Source organism: Trichosurus vulpecula, chromosome 1 (assembly GCF_011100635.1).
Source record: "Trichosurus vulpecula isolate mTriVul1 chromosome 1, mTriVul1.pri, whole genome shotgun sequence".
Lineage (NCBI taxonomy): Eukaryota > Metazoa > Chordata > Mammalia > Diprotodontia > Phalangeridae > Trichosurus > Trichosurus vulpecula.
This window is the reverse complement of record NC_050573.1, coordinates 36243147-36266856: the sequence shown is the minus strand read 5'-3', so window position 1 is coordinate 36266856 and position 23710 is coordinate 36243147. Positions and strand designations below refer to the sequence as shown.

General features: G+C 48.1%; 1 protein-coding gene across 1 annotated transcript; it reads left to right on the top strand.

Moving 5' to 3' along the window:
- The first annotated feature begins 794 nt into the window (after nt 1–794).
- HPD (4-hydroxyphenylpyruvate dioxygenase) lies at nt 795–20342 on the top strand. The gene is made up of 14 exons (XM_036758923.1): nt 795–893; nt 1060–1086; nt 3323–3385; nt 3845–3949; nt 7403–7445; nt 7664–7746; nt 10008–10097; nt 10954–11057; nt 12535–12612; nt 15470–15632; nt 17360–17431; nt 18353–18475; nt 19683–19799; nt 19982–20342. The coding sequence occupies exons 1-14, from the start codon at nt 891–893 to the stop codon at nt 20090–20092; spliced, it is 1182 nt and encodes a 393-aa protein (XP_036614818.1). The 5' UTR covers nt 795–890; the 3' UTR covers nt 20093–20342.
- Nucleotides 20343–23710: the final 3368 nt, after the last annotated feature.

Sequence of the window (23710 nt, the reverse complement as noted above, 5' to 3'; positions counted from 1 at the left end):
GCTGGCTGTCTGCCTGAGCCTAGTCGGGAAGCCTTGGATTCAAATCCAGCCTCAAATACTTACTAAGCTGTGTGATCCTGGGTAAGTCACTTACCTGTCTGTCTCCATTTCCTCAACTGGAAAATGGGTAAAATAATAGGACCTGAGTTCAAATCTAGCCTCAGACACTTGACACACTTACTAGCTGTGTGACCTTGGGCAAGTCATTTAACCTCAATTGCCCTGCCTGGCCTTCCCCCCTCCAAAAAAAAAGAAAAGAAAAGAAAAGAAGAGAAAAGAGAAAAGAAAAGAAAAGAAAAGAAAAGAAAAGAAAAGAAAAGAAAAGAAAAGAAAAGAAAAGAAAAGAAAAGAAAAGAAAAGAAAAGAAAAGAAAAGAAAAAAGGGTTAATGTATGGACCCAGCAAGATAATATTTGAAGTGTTCAGCCCAGAGAGGAGGGGGAGGAGGAAGGAAGGAGATTCAGGGAGGGAAGCAGGGTGTTAGTTACTAGATCTCTCTTTCCCCAGATACAGCCAGGTAGGCTTAAGGAAACTGCGTTAGATGCTCCCAGGGACATGGGGCTGAGGTCATTGGGCTCAGGTGTTTCCAGTTGCCTGGGACTTGTCCAAATGACATCTCTAGCCCCAGGCCCTCCTCTCTCTCCTCCCTGCCAATCCAAATCTCCTGATCTGTAAATGATGACAACCAATCCTGGACCCTGGGGCTTTGGCATACAGTCCAACTCTAACTCAGTGGGGTGGATGGGGGGGCGGACCAGGGGAGGGGCAAGCTCTGCTTAAAACACCTTAGGCTGCCTCCCCTCTGCACCCTGAGCCTCTGGGAGAGGAGAGTCCTGGTGTACGCAGACGAACAGAGTCATCCCCTGCTCTGGCCTCCTGAGCTCTCCCATCATGGTGACTGCCTCGAAGGGCTGGCTGCCTGCAGGGTGGGGGGAGGGGGCAGCAGTCATGGGCATCCCTTTCCTCTGCCTCTAGCCCCACATCAGCCCCAGTGGTGGGATAGGGAGTGGGATGTGGGGTTGAGGCTACCAAGTCTGACTAATTGTTTCTTTCTCCTTAGACAAGTTACACAGACCGAGGAGAGAAGGTAAGAAAGAGCTGGGAAGGGCGTGGGGGGAGTTGGGCAGGCCCGTACCCGGGTTGTGCCACGGCTGGACCGTGTGGGGCACTTCACACACCAGTGAGATAGGCAGAATTCTGCAGTGCCTGTGGTCACAAAGGAAGCCAGGCTAGATCTCCGCCAGGTGTTATCTTGACCAGAGAGTACAGGAAACAAGGGAATCATATGGGTGACCCAGAGGGAGGGGGAGATGACAGGATTCCAATAAGTTGGAGGAGAGGGGGAAGTAAGAATGATGACCCTTAAAGGTCATCTAGTCTATGCCCTTCTTTGATAGAGAAAGAGATTAAGGTCCAGACAGGACCCATTGATCTAAAGTCATACAGAGCCAGGTCTTCTCAGTCCAAATCCAATGGTTCATTTATAGTGACTTATTACATAGGGAGCCTCAAGTTCATGCCCCTGCCTCTGGGCAGAGCTTCCCTGCCACCCATTCCTCTAGAAAACTCACTTCCTTTTCCCTAAAAACTTGTCCAGCATCCCTGACCAACATATTGACTTCATCATCTCATAACCTTCACTTTTAAGAAGTCTTTTTTAACACCTAACCCTAATCCCTCTTGGCTATTTTTCTCTATGGAGAGACGCTGTGGGCATAGAAGATTGGGCACCGGAATTTGCGCCAGGAAGACCAGGAGCGCAAATCGTACTCCAGCAGTGGCTAGGTGATCTTGAGAAAGTCACTTACCCTCTAGAGGGTCTCAATTTCTGTCTCTGTAACACGGGCAGGGTAATAGTTGTACTGCCTGCTTCACCCAGATGGCATGAGGAAAGCGATTCACAAATATTATAGAAATATATAGAATTATTACATTATAGATACATATTATTATATTCTAGAAATATTATATAGAAAAATTATGTGAAATATTATAAAAACATGAATTACCATTATTTTGTACTGCCTTCGGCCAATGTAGAACAAGGAAGTAGGGGGTGGGAGGGGCGGTGAAGGGCAGGTGTTTTCCAAAGGGAATTTGGCCTCTGACTCTGCCTGGACTCTGGTTAGACCGGGGCATTCTGGGATTCCAGGTGGGTGCAGAGAGGAGGTGCTATAGTTTTCTGATCTTACAGGGTCATAGAAAGGGAATGGATAATACTTAGGAGTCTCATAATAGCCTACATTTCCATAGGACTTTCAGGCTTTCCATGATGCTAGCTATATTATGTCCTCTGAGCCTCAAAATAATCCTGAAAGGTAGGCAGCCTGGGTCTCTCCGTTTTACAGAGGGTATAGAAGACTCAGAGAGGTAAGTGAATCACCCTAGCACAGAGCTAATAGGTTCCTGAGAGGCCAGATTCACACTCAGACCTTTTCTGATTCTGAGGCTTACATTTTTTCTCCTAGACCTCTTCATGGATCCCTAGAATGGAGTCCCTCTTTTACCTTGGGATGTCTAATCTTGGAGTTCTGACTCCCCTGGCTCTGAGGCCTGGAAGTTCTACCTAGCTCTGTCCCACTCTTTCCTACCCTGGCCCCCCAAAGCAGGCTGCTTAGCCCTGCTCCCATCAAGAAACTACTTAGTATGGGGAAGCTAGGTGGCACAGTGAATAGAGTACCAGCCCTGGAGTCAGGAGGACCTGAGTTCAAATTTAGCCTCAGACACTTGACACACTTACTAGCTGCATGACCGTGGGCAAGTCACTTAACCCCAATTGCCTTGGCTTCCCCCCTCCGAAAAAAAAAGAAAAAGAAAAGGAAAAAGAAACTACTTAGTCTAATGGGAAAAGCAGTGAACATGAAGCCATGAGTTCTGGATTCTATTCCTGGCCCTTTTATTAACTCACTGTGACCTGACAAACCTTTACAAATATTATTTCATTTGATCCTCACACAATCCTAGCAGATAGGGCTTAATACTATGCCCATTTTACAGGTGCAGAAACTGAGACAGAAAGGGGTTCAGTGACTTACCCAGGGTCACACAGCTAGTAAGTGTCCAAAGACAGATTTGAACTCAGGTCTTCCTGACTCCAGGTCCAGGGTGTACTATCTCATGGGCCACCTAACTGCACTATTCATCTCTGGAGCAGTTTTACTTCTGAGAGAGAAAGGGCTGAGTGGCTTGCTCTCTGAAGTAGGAGAGCTCCGATTTTCCTTCTCTCCCCCTCCAGCCTGCCAAGGGAGAGAAGCCCCTTCTCCAGGGTTCTGGAGACTCACAGCCCTCCTGAATTGTGTCCCTGTGTTCTTATTCCCACACAGCCTGCCAGAGGCCGGTTCCTCCACTTCCATTCAGTCACCTTCTGGGTTGGAAATGCCAAACAGGTATGTATGTGTAAGAGGAAGCGGGGGTGAAGCATAGCAGGAGGAGGGCAGAGAACAAGGAGGGGGTCTACCTTGGCCCCCGGAGCAAGGGGCACAGCTCTGCCTAGGCTCCTGATAGGCTCCTGGGAAGGGAGGAGCAGGCACGTGGAGAAGGCCAGGCTGTCATTTGAACCCATGGGGGAGGGAAAGGAGAGGCCTTATGCAATTGGACCTAGGATCGGATGGTTTGTCTGCCAGGGTCAGGGTCAGCTGGCGGAGCTGCCCCCTGCCTAGTCCAGCCCATCCATGGGACGCTAGGCTCCAAGAACCCAAAACAAGGTAAATGGGAGAATTCCTCCCATTGAGCAGGGCCCCACCCCCTTAAGGAAAATGGAAGTGTGTCTCTAATGGGAGCCCGTGATGTCTGCTCTGACCCAAGGTCCTGGGTCCTGAGTGCTGATCCCCCTGTGCCTTTCCCAGGCAGCTTCTTTCTACTGTAACAAGATGGGCTTCTCCCCATTGGCCTACCGAGGTCTGGAGACTGGCTCCAGGGAGGTGGCATCCCATGTGGTAAAGCAAGGCAAGGTGAGTGCTCTCAGCCTGGCCAGGGAAGGCTGTTGGACCCTCCCAAACTCCAACCCCCCATGGGACCTCGGGCCAATTCTCTCGTTTTTCAGGACCTTGGTTTCCATATGTTAATGAGAATGTACTTAAAATGAAGATAATATATGTCATGAAATATAAGCTATTAGTATAACAGAAATAAAATGAGGTGGTAGGAGTGGATCAATCAGTTGAGCAACAAGCATTTATTAAGCACCTACTGTTTAGGCACTGTGCCAAGTGCTGGAGATACAAAAATGAAATAGTTCCTGCCCTCAGGAAGCTTACCATCGGTCAGATGATTTCTAAGGTCCTAGTCAAACTTTACATCTATGATCGTTTGACACTCCTGGGTCCTCTCTGCTGACTCACAGGCAACTACCCTTTAAGGCCCAGCTCACCTCCTCCAAGAAGTCTTCCTGGCTTTTTTCTGGACCCTTAACTTACTGGCTGTCCTGGATTATTAACTTGTTTTAATGATCAAGATGCCAACTATCCAACTATGTATGCATGTAACCCTGGTGCTTTCCTGAGACCTCTGCTCTCTCTCTCTGTCTCTGTCTCTCTCTCTCCTTCCCCATCTCCCTCTCTTTCTCTCTGTCTTTCTGTCTCTCTGTCTTCCCCCTCCTCTCTCTTTCTTTGTCTCTGTCTCTGTCTCTGTGTCTCTCTGTCTCTCTCTCTGTTTCTGTCTCTCCTCTCTGTCTGTCTCTCTGTCTCTCTCTCACCCTTCTCTCTCTCTTCCCACCTCCCTCCCTCCTCTTTCTCTCTGTCTTTCTGTCTCTCTGTCTCCCCCCTCCTCTCTCTTTCTACCTTTGTTTCTGTCTCCGTCTCTCTGTCTGTCTGTCTCTCTCTCTCATCTCATCAGCTCCCTTTGGTTCAGTCATGTCTATAGAGATAATTCCCCAATGCCCATATCTCTCTCCTGAGATCCAGTTCTGTATTTCAAATTGCCTGGTGGAGAGCACCATCTTGGTGCCCTGTGGACTTCTCCAACTTTGTGTGCCCAAACAGAACTCCTTATCTTTCTTCCTAAACCCACCAGCCCCTCCTTCATATTTCCTGTTTCCATAGAGGGGCAGCAGCATCCTTCCAGTCGCCCAGATTAAAAAAATTGGAATCATTCTCAACCCCTCCCTCTTCCTTACCTCCTGCTCTCACAGCTAACTGGCTGCCAAGTCTTGTTGGTTCTACTTCCTCAATGTGTTGAGCATTGGTACCTTCTCACCACTCACACGGCCGCCACCCTAGTTTAGGCCTTGGACCAGTACGATTCCTTGCCTCCAGTTTCTCTTCTCTATTAATTCTCTACTCAGCTGTGAGAGTGATTTCCTAAAGTCTGACCCCTCTGCCCAAGAAGCTCCAAGTGGCTCCCTATGGTCTCTGGGATTAAATACAGATTCCTCTGTTTAAGTGTTTAAAGCCTTTCGCAGTGTGGTTGACCTGAACTTTCCAGATTGATTTCAATTGCTCCCTGCCCCCTCCTTGCCAATGGCATTCTGCATTTCATCCAGACCGCTCCTCCACATGCGTGACACAGGATTACCTTCTTGAAGAGGCCTTCTCTAATTGTTCCATTTGCTAGTTCCCCCCAATCACTTGGTATTCATTTTGTAAATTAGTAATAATAACAAACATTTACATAGTGCCAGCTGTGTGCACTTTACAGTTACTGTGTAGTTTGATCCTCACAACAGCCCAAGGAGGTAGGCACTATCATTGTCCCCATTTTATAGATACAGAAACTGAGGCAAACAGAGGCTGAGTGACTGGCCCAGGTTCACACAGCTAGGAAGTGTCTGATGAACTATTTGAACTCTGATCTTCCTGACTCCAGGCCTAGTACCTTACATATCCTTATCTTTGAACATGTTGTGTTCCCCCTGTCAGATGTCACTTTTGTACTGGTATCCCCAGCACCTAGCACAAGGAATTCTTAGATTCCTTTAAGGCTTTTATTTTCCTCACCATCACATTCACCACTACCACCGCCATTATCACCATCATCACCACCCCTACCACCATCATCACCATCCCCATCCCCAATACCATTACCAATTCTATCACTATCATCACCATCATCACCACCACCACCATCACCACCATCATCACCACCAACAACAACACCATCACCACCATCATCACCACCCCTACCACCATCATCACCATCCCCATTCCCATCCCCAACATCATTACCAATACTATCACTATCACCACCACCACCATCACCACCACCATCACCACCCCTACCACCATCATCCCCATCCCCATCCCCAATACCATTACCAATTCTATCACTATCACTACCACCATCACCACCACCACCATCACCACCATCATCACCACCCCTACCACCATCATCACCATCCCCATCCCCATCCCCAACACCATTACCAATACTATCACTGTCACCACCACCACCATCACCACCACCATCACCACCATCACCACCACCATCACCACCCCTACCACCATCATCCCCATCCCCATCCCCAATACCATTACCAATTCTATCACTATCACTACCACCATCACCACCACCACCATCACCACCATCATCACCACCACCACCACCAACACCATCACCACCATCATCACCACCCCTACCTTCATCATCATCATCCCCATCCCCATTCCCAACACCATTACCAATACTATCACTATCACCACCACCACCATCACCACTACCACCATCACCACCATCATCACCACCATCATCACCATCATCACCACCATCACTGCCACCATCACCATCACCAACACCAACACCATTACCAATACTATCACCATCATCACCACCATCACCACCATCACCACCACCATCACCATCATCACCACCATCACCGCCACCATCACCAACACCAACACCACCATTACCAATACTATCACCATTACCATCACCACCATCATCACCACCACCACCATCAGCTTCATCAACACCATCACCAACACCATCACCAACATCACCATCACCACTACCACCACCACATACACCATCCCCAGCAGAATGTAAACTCCTGGGTCAAATGTTTTCTTTTGGATTTTTCTACCTAGAGTCTAGCACAATTCTTGTCACATTGTAGGTGCTTAAAAATGTTTGTTCAATCTGTCTCACTAGACTGGAAGGTCCTTAGAGACTGGGGTCATTTCTTATGGTCTTCTACATCTCTTCTCCCTCTCCTGATACAGACCTGAGGACATAAGAGTGTAGGACCCCGGGTGTCTAAGTCTGTTGCAGAGGGAAGGACAAAGTTTGGGGAGAAGAGCTTCTGGGTGGTCTTTGGGGACATGGAGAGATGTGTTTGCCCACAGTCCCCTGGGCGGGGGAGGCAATGTTGGTGGAGACAACAAATATTCTTCTGATGCCCATTTGGCAGTGAGGGAAGAAGAGGTCTGATAAGGAAACCACACTGTTGTTTTCTCTCTTCCTTTGTCTAGATTATATTCATCTTTTCATCTGCTCTCAATCCTGGAAACAAAGGTGAGGGAGTCCCATTGTCCTGGGCCCTGAGCCTGAAGCCTTCCCAAGTGAGGGCACTCCTTGGAAGCTGTGTGAAAACAAAACCAGAGTCCTTTGGCGGAAGGGAGTAGGGGTGGGCAGAGGATGTGCTGAGGGTCCAGGGAGGAGGCTGAAGTCCAGGAAGGTCTAGGATCATGAGGGCTGAAGGGTGTGGGTGTTCTCTCCCTCTCCTCCCACAGAGATGGGTGACCACCTGGTAAAACATGGCGATGGGGTGAAGGACATCTCCTTTGAGGTGGAAGACTGTGACTACATCGTTCAGGTGAGTGGGGGGCTGGGGAAGTGGGGACCCCTTCCCTGTCCCCTAGGCCAGCTCAGATTGCATGGAGCATACAGGCCTGTTCTATGTGCCTAATTCTTTACATATTTCTTTTTCCATTAGAATGTAAACTCCTTGAGGGTGGTGACTGTTTTCTCCTATCCCCAGGCCTTATTACCATACTATGTATTACTATACATAGAAAGTACTTAATACAGATAGACTGATTGATTGATACCTCTATCTGCTGGAGGTCACTGCAGAGAAATTAAATAACTAATGATAGAATCTTAAGGTCCATTGAGTCCAAACCTCTGACTTTACAGAGGAAGGAGCCGAGAGTCAAGAAATCACCTGTCCAGCATCACACAGATAGTAAGTGACAGAACCCAGATCCTTCCATTTCAAGAGCAGTGTTCTTACTCCATTCATCTGGACCCTGAGTGACAGCTGCACCAATTTGGCTAACAGTGGGTGTTTGAATGGATAGAATACTCGACTGCTCAGGAAGATGGGGTTCAAATCTGGCCTCTGACCCTTATTAGCTGGGTGACCCTGGGCAGGTCATTTAAACTTCCTAAGCCTCAATTTCTGCATCTCTAAACTGGGAACAGTAATACCTGGCATTCACATTGTGGCACAGTGGATAGAGTCAGAAAGTTCTGGGTTCCACCCTGGCCTCTGGCGCCTGACACGTGCTGGTTGTGTGATTCTGGGCACAACCTCTCAATGCCCCAGTCAGTAAGTCCACAGGCAATGGTTAAGTGCTATGTTCTGTTCTGCAGATACAGAGAAAGGCAAAACATTGCTCTCAAGGAGCTCACCTTGTAATGGAGGAGACAGCATACAAACAATTATGTACATGCAAGATACAGACACAGGTAGTTAGGTGGCAGAGTGGATAGAGTGCAGGGCCTGGAGTCAGGAAGATATGAGTTCAAATCCAGCCTCAGACTCATATTAGCTGTGTGACCCTGGGCAAGTCGCTTCATCCTGTTTGCCTCAGTTTCCTCATCTGTAAAATGAGTTGGAGAAGGAAATGGCAAACTACTCCAGTCTCTTTGCCAAAAAAAAATCCCAAATGGGGTTGCAAAGAGTTAGATACGGCTGTAAAGTGACCAATTAACAATGAAATATATATGGACTAGATAGAAGGTAATCTCAGAGGAAGGATAGTAACATTAAAGAGAGATGGGAAAAGATGAGATCTGAGCTGAGTCTTGAAGGAAACCAAGGAGATGGAGATGAGAAGGGTGGCATTCTAGATAAGGGGGACAGCCAGGGCAATGGTGTGGAGGTGGGAGATTGAGTCAACGTGTGAAGAACAGAAAGCAGGCCAATGTCTTTGAGTCATTGAGTGCATGGAGGCAAGTAAAGTGTCAGAAGATGGGAAAGGTAGGAAGGGTCTAGGCTCTGAAGAGCTTTGAATATCAAATTGGATTTTATGTTTGACTTTGGAAATAATAGGGGATTCAGCAATTTGGTAATTATCTAAAGATTGTAAGTGTCTATATAGGGCTGCTTACTGTCTCAAAGAAGAGAGTGGGGAAGGAAGGAGGGAGGGAGTGGATTTGAAACTCAAAATTTTAAAAGAAGTGTTAAAAATTGTTTTAACATATAATTGGAGAGAAATAAAATATTATATATAAAGACTATAAGTTTCAGAGAAAATAATGCCCTCCAATGGTAAATAGAGTTTCTCCTAGAGAGATTCTCATGCCAATGAAATCACTAGGTCAGTCCCGCAATCCATCTATCCCACCCCGCCCCGCCAATACCTAACCACAAGGTTGTCATCAAGCTCCAATGAGATGTCATCTGTAGAGCTCTTGGTACATTTTAAAGTGTAAATATATGTAATTAATGTTATAAATGTAAGTTATCAATATTATATGTCTATGTTATTCTAGTTTTCCTATACCCTTGGAACATTCTGGGGATGGGCTGGAGCCCTAAGCTGAGTTGAGTGGCTCTCTCTGAATCAATGCCTCTATTCTAGGCCAGAAGGGCCTCTTTCTCTTGGGGTGGAGGGGCAGGCGTCCCAAGCAGGGTTATGTTAGGGAGTGGGGAGAAGCAGCCATTCCTATGAGGTTCAGTATGTGAGCTGGCAGGATTATGGAGGCCCAGCTCTGCCCCAGTAAAGCCCATCTGAGCCTGCTGTTTGGTTTCATAAGTGAGCTTCCCGGGCTAGTCCTAGGCCAGGTTGTGGGTTAGGTCAGGAAGAAGTCATGTTCTCAAGATGAGCGCTGTCCTCTCCAATGCAGAAAGCCCGGGAAAGAGGTGCGGTTATCGTGAAGGAGCCGTGGATAGAACAGGACAAGTTTGGAAGGGTGAAATTTGCTGTACTGCAAACGGTGAGTATATGCTGAGCCCTGTCCACTGGGCAATCAGACCCTTCCTGTACCCCATGATACCCAATAGGAAATCCTTCTCTCCCCTCACTGTTCTCAATCCATCGGGATGTGGGGGAGGTGGCATTGGTTCCCAAATTCTCTTTCATTCACCCTTATTCCAGGACCTAAACCAGAGCTATAATGAGGGTAGGGTAACTGGGGCTTTGTCCCAATGTGACAAATTTAGAGGGTGCTGAGAGAACATAGAATCCTTTAGCATCTAGAGAAACAAGAGAGTCAATCACTTATATGAAATCAATCGAGCACTGATTAAACACCTACTGTGTGCTAGGCACTGTAGGATTCATAGCCAAAAGTGAAATGCTCTTCAGGAGCATTTATTCCACCCGATAAAATTCCCCCTTTACTTTGTTCTGTTCCTCTTGACTCCCCAGCATTAACCAGATCCTGGGGGTTTTTTAGGGGTTTCTACTCCCTCAACTGAGGGTACCTTCTGTGCCATTTGTCCCTGGCACAAAAATTCCTATTTCGGTAGGACTCTGCTTTTACCATCTTATAGATAGAAAGTTTTGCTTAATGTCTGACCTCAATACCACCTATTGCCTTTTCCTGCTTATTCTGTGTGTAAGGGTAAAGGTGGGTGTCTGGTCATGATTCCTTCCATTAACCATAGCACAGAGGGGTACTGGGAGGCTCTGGGTGGGAGCCCAGCAGCCCTCTTCTTTCCTTAGTCTATCAAATCAAAGTTAGGGGCAAGGAGGAGAAAGGAGAGCCCAGGTCAAAGAATCAGGATCACTTCTTTCAGAGGGATTAAACTCAGTGGGGTTGGGGGTGGGGTGTTTTCCTGTGCCCACAGTACGGAGACACCACACACACCCTGGTGGAAAAACTGAATTATACCGGACCCTTCCTGCCTGGCTTTGAGGCCCCTCGATTCCAGGACCCCTTGCTCCCGAAGCTGTGAGTGCCCCCAGCCCTCTCCCTGCCCCTGCCCCACTCCCTCAGGGCCAAGACTCTTCCTTACAAAGGGTCCAAGGGAGAAGCGGGGAGGTGGGGTGGGGCAGGTAGCACAGGTTCTTAAACTGGGGTCTGGGAATTTGGTTTTTTTTCATGTTCTGATAATTATTTCAATGCCACATCACAGCCAGGGCAGTTTCGATATATCGTGGGTTGGCATAATAAATTAAGTGGGAATTTTGGGGGAATTTTGAAGAAGCTGCAGAGGATGCAAGAAAGCCATCAGTTGACACAGAAAAAGTTTAGAAACTCAGAAATGCATAAAATATATGTATAGTATTACATAATATTAATATATTTTACCTTTTAATACCATAATGATTCAGACTTCTCTGGATTTTTCAGATGTGGGGGGCTGCACCCCTAATTCCTGGGATGTGGAAGGGTAACTGTAATTGATTTCCATTGTCATCCTATATGTTTTATTTTATGTACTTAAAATCATGACTCTGGGAAAGAATCCTTTGGCTTCAGCAGAGTGCCAGTTGGGGCCAGAACACATACACCAAAAGGGTCAAAAACCTCTCACCTACAACTTGGACTTGCATAGTTCCCCTCCGTGACAGGGGCAAACACAATCATAGCCTACCTTATTTGATGTTAGGATCCTGGGTCTAGAACTGGAAGGGGCCTCAGAGGCTGCCTAGTCTAACTCCCTCATTTTACAGATGAGGAAATAGGCCAGAGAAGGGATGTGACTTTGCTCAAGGTTAAAAAGCTAAAAGCAGAGGAGGTGTGTGTGTGTGTGTGTGTGTGTTGGGGGGCAGACATGTTGCTGTTGAGTTGTTGCAGTCATGTTCTGACTCTTCGGGGTTTTCTTGAAGATGATACTGGAGTGGTTTGCCATTTCCTTCTCCAGCTTGTTTTTCAGGTGAGGAAACTGAAGCAAACAGGGTTAAGTGACTTGCCCAGGGTCACACAGCTAGTAAGTGTCTGAGGCTAGATTTGAACTCAGGAACATGAGTTTTCCTGACTCCAGGCCCAGGGCTCTGTGCACTGTGGCGCCACCTAGGTGTGTACAAATGGGTTTCAGGGAAGATAGCCATGCCTGGGTAGGCTTGGTGTCTCACCAGTTCACTGGATGGTTTAGGGTCTAAGGGGTGCCTAGCTGGGGAGGGGGTTTGGGAGAAGGGGCTGAGGTAAAAGTGGACTCATTCATTCTCCAAACCAGGAACTGAGTAGAACCACCTGAGGGGAGCAGAGAGAGAGATCACTGGAGGTCCAGAGGTCAATTGAATAAATGCTCATTGAATCGAAATATCTGGATCTCAGTTTTCCCATTGGTAAAATGAAGAAATTGAACCAAATAATCTCGAGGTCCCTTCCAACTCTGACATTCCAGGTTTTCCTGACTCCCAAGGCTAAAGGTTGGGGCTGGGTACCTACCCCACACCCCTCAGATTTCCCTTCCCTCTTCCAGGCCAGATTGCAAATTGGCTATGATTGACCATGTTGTGGGGAATCAGCCTGACCAGGAGATGGAGCCAACAGCAGACTGGTGAGTAGTTAAGTAGGGTGGGTCCCCTGACTTCCTGTCATCTATAGTAACGACTTTCTTTGCAGAGGCCTAGGACCCCAACCTTTGTTCCAGCCCATCTTCTCTACATTTTAAGTGGAGAAAATGAAAGTCCAAATAGTGTGCTGGCTATCCATCCATTCCTCCACCTATCTGCCTTTCTGCCAGCCAATCTACCTATGAATCTACCCATCCATCTATCTGCCAATCCATCCATCCATCTATCCAACCATCCATCTATCTGCCAATACATCTATCCATCCATCTACCTATCCATCCATCCATCCATCCAACCATCCATCTATCTGCCAATACATCTATCCATCCATCTACCTATCCACCCATCCATCCATCCAACCATCCAACCATCCATCTATCTGACAATCATCTCTCCATCCATCTACCTATCCATCCATCCATCCATCCAACCATCCATCTATCTGCCAATACATCTATCCATCCATCTACCTATCCATCCATTCATCTATCCACCCATCCATCTGCCAATCACCTATCTATTTTCACCTATACAGCCATCCATCTATCTAGCCATCCACCTATCCATCCATCCATCCATCTATCCATCCACCTGTCAATCTATCTATGAATCTACCCATCCATCTATCTACCAATCCATCTATCCATCCATTTATCTAATCATCTATCCATCATCTACCTATTCATTCATCTATCCATCCAACCATCCATCTATCTGCCAATCCATCTATCCATCCATCCACCCATCCACCCATCCATCTATCTGCCAACCACCTATCTACCCATCCACCTATCCAGCCATCCACCCAGCCATCCACTTGTCCACTTATCTGTCCATCCCTCCATCTATCCATCCGTTAACAAATATCAGTGAATTCCTACTATGTTCAGGGCCTTGTGCCTGGAGATAGAGAGCCCCCATCCTCTCAGGAACCTTGACCCCACTTGAGCCTCTAACCTGGGCATCTTTCCTCCTTATAGCACCTAGCTCTCTCTGGTTCTCTAGGCAAGAACTAGGTCCCACTTAGAGGCCCCCGGAATGTCAATGGCAGGACCAAAAGAACAGTCACTGAGCCAAACCTTAATACGAAATAAGAGTCCATTACAGAGAGATAGCTGTAGCTCAGGCACTCTAGGAGGGCAGCCAGAAGGAAAGAGAGTTTCTCTACTCTTGGAGATTACAGCTGAGTTGGGGAAATGAATCATATCCAACCATGGAAGCGACCCAAGAATAGCCTTGAAGGGCTGAAGGGTCATGGGGAAATGGAGTATGAAGAAGCAAGTCAGAGAAGGTTTACAGGATAAAGTATTCAGCGGGCTGGTGTGGTGGAAAGGACACTGCATTTGGATCAGGAGACCCGAGTTCAAATTCTGACTTTGCCACTGACTCCAGTGAATTGAACAACTTGGATAATCTCTCTGGACTTCAGTTTCCTGTTAACTGAAGAATTACAGATTTAAATCTAGAACAGATTTCAGAGGTCATTTAGTCCGGCCCCCTCACTTTACAGATAAAGAAACTGAGGCTCACCAAGGTAGGTCAAGTGACTTTCCCGAGGTAGCGACCAGCGGGAGCAGATGGATATAAAGAACAGTGGAAGAAATCGGTGCCTCGCCACCCTTATTGCCCTTCTCTGGACAGTCTACAGTTTGTCCGCATCCTTCCCAAACTATGGCAACCCAGAACTGAGCGTACAACGCTGGTCCTGATGTAATCTGACCGGGCTAAGGGCGGTGGGACTCACACCGCCCTCTGTCCACAATTGCTTCAAGCTCCAATGTTCCACATTCTAAGGCCCCTCCCAGCTCTGACATCCCCTGTCCTGAGGCCCCTCCCAGCTCTGACATTCCCTGTTCTGAGGCCCCTCCCAGCCCTGACATCCCCTGTCCTGAGGTCCCTCCCAGCTCTGACATCCCCTGTTCTGAGGCCCCTCCCAGTTCTGACATCCCCTGTTCTGAGGCCCCTCCCAGCTCTGACATTCCCTGTTCTGAGACCCCTCCCAACACTGACATTCTCTGTTCTAAGATTCCTCCCATTCCTGGGATATTCCCTGTTCTAAGGCGCCTCCCAGTTCTGACATCCCTTGTTCTCAGGCCCCTCCCAACCCTGACATCCCCTGTTCTGAGGCCCCTCCCAGCTCTGACATCCCCTGTTCTCAGGCCCCTCCCAACCCTGACATCCCCTGTTCTGAGGCCCCTCCCAGTTCTGATCTTCTATGTTCTAAGGGGCTTTCCAGCTTCTAAAAATCCTCTTCTAAGGACCTATGGATGTTCAGCATCAATAAATAGCTCATAGAACCTTAATTAGGGTGAGGTGACTGGGCCTTTGCCACAGGATCCCAAAATTTAGAGGGCCCTGCCTATACTTAATAAACTCATTTCCAGGGTAAGGATAACACTCACAATCCTTTAACAGCATGGAGACAACTGAACTTAGCACCTAGCTAGCAAGAATAATTAGCTAAAAATAGGAAGCCAGCAGATGGCAGGCAGGTCTTCACTGATGGAAAACTCCCACCAGGTGAGCTCTTGCCCATTCTGGCCCTGCCCAGCAGGGGGTCTCTCCAGCATCAGCCTTGGGCCAGCCCATAGCCTCTGCCCATGGGATCCTATTGTTTCAGGGTCACTATCTCCCTGATATGGGGTGAGATCTCAAGGTCTCTTCCTGTCCCATCCTACACCCCAAATGATTTTGTCATTAAAGCTGATGGAGGGCTCATCTTCTGCTGCTCTCCCTGGGCATTAAAATTGCTAGGTACTCCTCTGGTTTCTCTCCAATAAATACTTATTGACTGCTCGGGAACCTGAGTTCTGCTGTCTCACCCTTGGGTGGCTTTCCCAGGTACAAGAAGAACCTTATGTTTCACCGCTTCTGGTCAGTGGACGACAAGCAAGTACACACAGAGTTCAGCTCCCTGCGATCCATCGTGATGGCCAATTATGAAGAGACCATCAAGATGCCCATCAATGAGCCTGCCATGGGCAGGAAGAAGTCACAGATTCAGGTAATACCCAGAGATACCCAGCCAGCTCCCCCTAGGTGTCTAGGAGTCAGCCAGCAATGGAAGGGACTGGAGGCAGAGGGGGAAAGTGAGGGAATATGATGTCGTTTGCCAAGCTGTAGACCTGGAGTTAGGTGGGCCTGGGTTCAAATCCTGACTCAGACACTTAACTAAGTGTGTGACGGACTAAGTCATAGGATTCTAAGATTTGTAGCTAGGAGGGACCTTAGAGATCATTGAGTCAAACAAATGAGGAAACAGAAGCACAGACTGGTTAAAGTGGGTCCAAAGAAGCACAGACTGGTTAAAGTGGGTCCAAGGAAGGATTCAAATTCAGGTCTTCCTGACTCTGAGCCTAGTGCTCTATCCGTGAGCTGCCTCCAAGTCCAACCTGATCGCTTTACAGATGAACAAACTGGGACCCAACAAGGTTAAGCCACTTAAAAGTCCCATCTACATTAATAATAGCTAACATTCAAATGGGGTTACAGGTTTTCAAAGAGCCAATGTGTATGATCTTCCAGCCTTTCAACCTTGTGAAAGCAGGTGTTCTAGGTATTTTTGTTCCCATTTTACTGATGTATAGAACCTGAAGTTCTCACCCAGAGGTAGGTTCCCTCCTGGAGATGACTTCCCTCTGTTGCTTGTCTCTATTTTTATATTATTTGTGGCATTTTAAAGAAACATAGTTGTTTGCAGGTTTTCTTCCCATTAGACTGTGAGCTCTCTGAGGGCAAGGACTGTCTTTTGCCTTTCTTTGTAGCCTCAGCACTTAGCATAGTGCCTGGGATACAGTCGGCACTTAATAAATGCTAGTTGATTGACTAAGGCTCAGAAAAGCTCAGTGATTGCCCAGGGTCACACATGTAGCAGGCATGGGATATGGAATTCAAATTCAGATCTTCCTCACTCTTAGGTCCAGCCCTCTATGTACTCGACCATGTCTTCTTGAGCCTCAGTTTCTTATCTTTCGAATGGGTCTAATAGAACCTCACAAGGTTGCTTCTGGAATCAGATGAGCATTCTGCAAACCTTAAAGTGTTATCTCAATGGAAGCAATGTTTAACAAGCAGAGGGGCTGACTCCTTGCACAAGACCAAAGACAACTTTGGCGGCTGACCTCAACAGGGCACTAGGTATATAAGAGGTACAGATTTTGGAATCTGTGACACAGTAGCTAGCTTAATGGCTGGACTCAGAGACAGGGAGATCTGGATTTGAATTCTACCTCTGACGCTTGCTAACCGTATGTCTATGAGGTGGTCTCTTCACCTCACTGAGTCTCAGTTTATTCATCTCTGACCCGGGTGTAATAATGTCCCTCTCACAGGGCTGCCAAAATGAGGTAATGTCTATAAAGCCCTATGCAAACCTTAAAGCCCTATGTGAGTGTCAGTTATCATTATGGGAAGGACATTTAGATCCGCCTCTGATTGCATTAGACCTGGGAGAGAGCTATAGCTAAGAAATCTTTCTGAGATACAAAGAAAGCAGTTGGGGTGGTAGAGAGGATGGTCCAACTATCGATTCAGTAGCTAGGGGAGTGGGGGGCCACTTGTGTCACACTATGGTACAGGTGAGTGGGCAACAACAAAGCGAGATTCAGAGACACGGAGGGGAAGTGCGCACCTCTAGAGTTCAGCCCCTCTGGGAGCAAGCCCTGGTCGCCTCAGTCTAGTTGTGGCTCTGACTTTGGACCTGCCATCTTTCTTCTCTCTATCCCTCTCCAGGAATATGTGGACTATTACGGCGGGGCTGGGGTGCAGCACATTGCCATGTCAACCCCTGATATCATCTCTGCGGTGAGTGAGGAGCTGGCCAGCCTGGTCTCCTCTCTATTAATCGTCTGGTGGGATTTTAGAGAGTTTTTAGGGCAGATGGGAATTTTCCTGCGGCTGGTGGGCATGGATGAGTGGTGTAATCAGGATGGGGCAGATGGCTGGGACTCCCAGGGACATGAGGTAGGATGGGGATTCGGGGGTTTGGGTGAGGGGTACAGGCTGCTTTCAGACATAGGAGGGAACAGTTGATCCAGTTCGGTCATGGGCTGGTTCTTTTGTACCTCTACACTACTTCTCCCTTCCCTCCCCATCCCCAGAGGAATATAATGAGGCCTGGAGAGGGGAGGGAGATACAGCCAGCTGATTGAGGGTAGGGTGGAGGAGTTGGAATTAGATCTAGGTTGCCTCTTAGTATAGTAAATAGCTGGGTGGCGCAGTGGATCGAGTGCCAGGCCCGGAGTCAGGAAGATTCATCTTTATGTGTTCAAATCTAGCCTCAGACACTAGCTGTGTGACCCTGGGCAAGTCGCCTAACTCTGCCTCAGTTTCCTCATCTGTAAAATGAGCTGGAGAAGAAAATGGCAAAACATTCCAGTATCTTTGCCAAGAAAACCCCAAATAGAAAAGTCGGACATCAACTGAATAACAACAGTAGGCAGAGAACTGGCTATAGAGTCAGAGGCCCAGAGTTCAAATTCTGACCTTAACGCTTTCTTTACTTTGGTTTATTTTTGTCATTTCTCCCATGCCTTCATCACGTGTAAAGTGAGGAAGATGAGTCTGATGGCCTCTGGGGTCCCATCCAGCGCTAGGTTTCTGATCCTTTGGCTTTGGCCTGTCTGAGCCCCTACGTTGTGGCTATGGGCTCGGGGTAAGAAAAGGTGGAGGAAGGAAAAGGGAAGGTGAGGCCAGCATCCCTAATCTCAAACTCTCCCTGGGCAGATTACCCATCTGAGGGCTCGAGGCATGGAGTTCCTGAGTGTCCCCTCCACCTACTACAAGCAGCTTAGGGAGGGGCTCAAATCTGCCAAGATCCAAGTGAAGGAGAGCATAGACATGTTGGAGGTAAATGATTCTCGAACCCTCTGGGCTTCCAGTTTCCTTCCCACCATCCCAGTGCAGCCTTTTCTGGCCAGGAGCCCTTTCTATCCCTGGCAGGCAGAGCCATCATGGACAACTTTTGCTTCTGGGACCAATGGCAACACTATGGCCAATGGGTTGGTCTAGGAAGAAGGTGCCATGAGGAGAAAACACACCTCAAGAGACCACAAGGCTGCCTTTCCTCAGAAGAGGCTACCTTGGGGGTCAGCACAAGGAAGGGAAAGAAACTTGCCCTGGAAAAAGGCATCTTGGCAAAGTAAAAAGAATGCTGGGCTTGCAGTTCAAATCCCAGCTCTGACACTCACTAGATGCGTGACCTTGGGCAAGTCATGTTAAACTGTCTAGGCCTCAGGTCCCTATCTGTAAAAAGAGGGGATTGGATTTATGGCCTAAGAGGTCACTTCCAGCTCTTAGATCTGAGGTCCTCTGTTGTTGTGTGTTCATCCTTCATTCTCAAAGAGGACCATGACATCAGGGAAATGATGACATGACTTGCAGTCGACTTTGATTTGAGTGAGGGAGGGCTAAGATCCTCTGTAGAAGGCCATAGCCCTACTGCCAGGATGGGAAGGTACTTGCGATCCCTTCTCAATGCCTTCCCTCTCAATGCCATCCTTCCCCTCCACTCTCCTTTTCTAAATGATGGGGTTAAACTAGGTGATCACAGGAGTTACACTGTGAGGGCCTTACAGTACACCTTGTTCACCATACTCATCTTATGGAGAGGGAAGCAGAGGCCTGGGGGTATTTAACAACCTGCCCAAGGTTACGCATAAAGTCAAGAATCCAAGGCTCTTTTGATTATAAGGTGCCTCCAGCTTTTATGTTTTAAGATTCTATGACTTCCATACTCAGGCCCGGGTCACTGTGGCCCCAACCAGCCTCCTAGAGGACAATGGACCCACCCTGATTTCTGGAGGGGGGACTATTCTTTGGGAAGGTTCTCTATAGTGTGGGGAGGGGGCTTTCTAGGGGCTCCAGAGCAGGTAAGTGGGCTCCTGCAGCCCAGGAAACAAGGCTCAGGAAGCAGAAGGCCAGGCCTGGGTCTGGCCTCAGAGGAGATCCTCCAGTCCATTGCTCAGAGAGCACCATCCCCTTCCCTACTCCACTTGGAGAGGAGTTTTCCAAACAGTTTTCCTCTCTCTCATATTCCCCGCTCTGTCTGGGGCAGGAGTTGAAGATTCTGGTAGATTATGACGAGAAAGGATACTTGCTACAGATTTTCACCAAGCCCATTCAGGACCGGCCCACAGTCTTCCTGGAGGTTATCCAGAGACACAATCACCAGGTGATCTGGAGGAGAGAAGGGAGGAGTCGGGAATAGAGGAGCTGGGAGAAGAGAAGGGAGTCGAGAAAGGATTGGCCAAGGGAGGGGAGGGGAATGGACAGGACCCAACTAGAGGGGCAGGGCAGCCTCTGCCTCCCAGGGGCTGACTACCCTCCTCCTTGCTTCCTCCCCTTCCCTTAAAGGGCTTCGGTGCCGGCAACTTCAATTCGCTCTTTAAGGCGTTTGAAGAGGAGCAGAACCTTCGGGGCAACCTCACAGACCTGGCGCCCAATGGTTTGGGCGTTGCCATGTAGGGAGTGGGTGCTGAGGGCAGGGACTCATTCATCTTGTCCGTGCCCCCTGCACTGACCTAGACTAGGTGCTTAATAATTACCTGTTAGTGGATTCATCCCAATCTCTGAGCCAATGATCATCCCCTCACTGACGAGGAGGTTGGATGGCATCGAGTTGGGGGCAGCCCAGGGTACAGCTTCCGCTCCAAGAGCCAGGAGGCACCAGGGCCAGCCAGGGGTTAGGGGAAGCAATAAAATGCATTAGAGCGTGGGATGTCTCAGAACTGAGTCTGGATTTTGCGCCACCGTCCAAATGTGCCCCCCCCCCCGCCTTCAGTGCCAATCCGACCAGGCTTGGGAAGTAGTGTGGGCGGGGGAAAAGGTATTGGACCCAGTGCCCTAGACCGCTATGGGCTGGCAGTGTAGGGGCACCACGGAACCACTAGAGGTCAGCCTCGAACAAGGCAGCTCTGGGCCGACAGAGGCTTGGGGAAAGTGGATGGGGACTGGGCAGCGGCGGCAGGGGAGGGGCGGAGGAAGCTGACGTGCGCCCAGAGCAGCACCCTAAGGTGCTCCCACCCTGGAAGAACTATCCAGTGAGGCCAGAAACTCCCCTTCTCACCCATGGCCGGCCTAAATTGAGACCCACAGGACTACAGACATGATGAGTCCACAGGATCGGAAGGAGATGTAGCTCTGCGCTGGGCAAACGTTTACCAACAGCTCTCTGGCACTGCTAAGTCTCGTTTGTAGTATTAACGTTTCCTCCGTCAATTTCTTAAGACAGACAATCAAAAAAACCAAGGGAGCCCCAATGTGGAGTGTTGCCGATTTCCTACATGTAAACGCTGGCACGGGAAAGTAAAGGTCATCTCTATCAGATTCAGAGGATGTCAGAGCACGAGGAACCTCAGAACATAAAACGTTAGAGCTAGAAAGAACCTTAGAACACAGAATGTCAGGGCTGGGAGGGAATTTAGAGCAGAGAATGTCAAAGGGAGGTGGCAGGCTTAAAACACAAAATGTCAGAGACAGGATGAAATGTAGTGATCACTGGTGCCACCTCCTCTGACTCCACGGCTCTCCTCCAGCTGTGCTGTGATACCTACTTCTCCTCTCCAAGCCTCAGTTTCCCGACCTGCAAAAGGAGGCGATTAGACAAGTTCTGAGGTCTCTTGTGGCTCTGTGATCCTAGAACGTCTCCAAGGTGGCAGAGCCAGGTGGAGAATCTAGCTCCCGTCCCAAAGCCAGCATGCTTTACAAGGAAGTGAGTCACTGAGCTGGAAAGGGCTCCAAGCACTTAGTAAGATGAGCTGACATTAATATTGCATTTTAAAAAGTTTATGTGAACAATCTATTGAAAAGCATGTATTAAGTACCTGCTATCTGCCAGGCACGGGGCTCAGGTGCTGGGGATACTAAGAGAAAAGTGAAAGCAACCCTTTCCCTGCCCGCATGGAGCTCACATCTAGTTTGGGGACATGTTGCTTACCTACAAAATCTAGATACAAAGTGATTGGGGGAGGGACAGAGTCCTGGCAGCTGGCAGCATTGGGAAAGGACTCATGGAGAAGGGGCATTTGTGTAGATCCTTACTATAAAGGCAGGTACTTCAGGCCCTACTGCGTACATTTAACAAATGAAGAAACTGAGGCCTAAGTGATTTGGCCATATTCCAGGACCATGTCTTGCATACTCTATTCTAAGGTGCCTCCCAAACCTGGTACTCACTGTTCCCCAGCTCTGACCTTCCCTGCTTTAATTCGCCTCCCAACCCTGACAGCCCCGGTTCTAAGGGCCCTCCCAGCCCTGACAGCCCCTGTTGTAAGGCCCCTCCCAGCCCTGACATCCCCTGTTCTAAGGCCCCTCCCAGCCCTGACATTCTTTATTCGAAGGCCCTTCTCAGTCCTGACTTTCCAGCAACCTCTATATTCATTTTCCAAGCTCTCCCTATCCCAGGCATCACCCAGGTCTGAATCCAAGGGCAGAACTCTGTCCCACCTCTGACCCATACTAGCTGTGTCTGACTCCAGGCCAGCCACTGCACTTCTCTATGCTTTGGCTGCTTTTCTGAGTGTCAGAAGGTTCAGCTGTACAATGACAGCAGCAATTCCTTCTCTGAATAATTCCTTATGCCAATGAAACCAGAGGTCTGTTTCCTATCTCCACTCTCATTTCTCCTGACTGTATAACCCCTTCCCCTAAGGCTCTCAACATTCTCTCATTGCTGCCTTGGCTCAGGTTTCTTTACTCAGGCTAATTCTTTGAAACTAGTTCTAGAATGTACCAACCCAGCCCCCAGACTCAAACTTCAAATAGTATGGGATCTCTTCAAAATGGCTACTCCCTTCACTAATGGAAACCCCTCTGGGTTCGTGCTTTAGTGAGGTTAAAAAAAAATTCATCACCTGGTAGATGACCTTCCTGGTGAGGAGGATCACCTTGCATGCTGCCCCACCTACAAAACACCACCCCCCCCCCCCAATTTAATTCCAGCTAAGCTATGCCCTGAGAAAGACTGATTCTACCAGGTAGGTGGTGCAGTGGATAGAGTGTTGGGCCTGGAATCAGGAAGATCTGAGTTCAAATGTGACCTGAGAGACTTACTAGCAGAGTGACCCTGGGTAAGTCGCTTAACCTGTCTGAGTTTCCTCTTCTGTAAAAATGAGGATGATAATAGCACCTATGACTCAGAATAAAATAAGATAATGTTTGTAAAACACTCTGCAGACCAGAAAGCACTATATAAACAAGAGTGATGATAACGCTTATTCATTCTCACTGTTTTCGGTTGACCCAAACAATTGACAGCTAAAGATGGAATTGTAAGGTTCCCCCATAGAGGAGAGATGTGTGGGAAGGCCACCTTCCAGGTCCAGTAACAAGCATCTGTGCAGTTAGTCAGGACCTCCTTGCCCTAGTCAGGGCCAGAGTGTTTTCTAGGTCCTCTAGTCCAATTCCCTGATCTTATACAAGGATTGTCCTGAGGCCTAGGGCAGAAGTGACTTTGCTTCTGAAAAAAAAATGGACACCTTTTGTTTTTATATTACTTTCAGTTCCACATCTTCCTCTTCCCCCACCATCCTCACATGGAAGATTTACAGAGAGAAGAGACCTAGAGGCCTACTAATGCAATTGTTCATTTTATAGATGAGGAAACTGAGGCCTATATGACTTGCCCAAGAGAGGCTGTGCGGGTAGTAAGCATCAGAAAATAGGGAAAAAGAACATTTTAGGCAAAACTCGCTGATATAGCAACAGAGTCTGACCTTATAGTCAGAAAGTGTTCCTACATTGATAAAAAAAAGAGTCGGAGGTACATTTTCTCATAGTGAAGAGACATCTCTAAAGTAATATGTGGACAGGGGTATGCTGGTAAATGTTTAACAACCGGATCTCTGGGAGAGGGTGTTTTTCAGTGTAATTTGCATTCTGAATGTTTGGTCCCCCCTTTTTTTATTTTGACACTCCACAAAACAATAAATCAAATCTTGATTTCTGGCTTTTGCCGTTACCCAATGAGTGATGGCAATGCTCGTGTTAGAAATTTAACAATAGGTTCTCCTGAGCTGTTATTAATTGGCCCCAGCTATATGTAGCAAGTAATAGGATTGGAATTTGAACCCAGGTCCCCAGGTT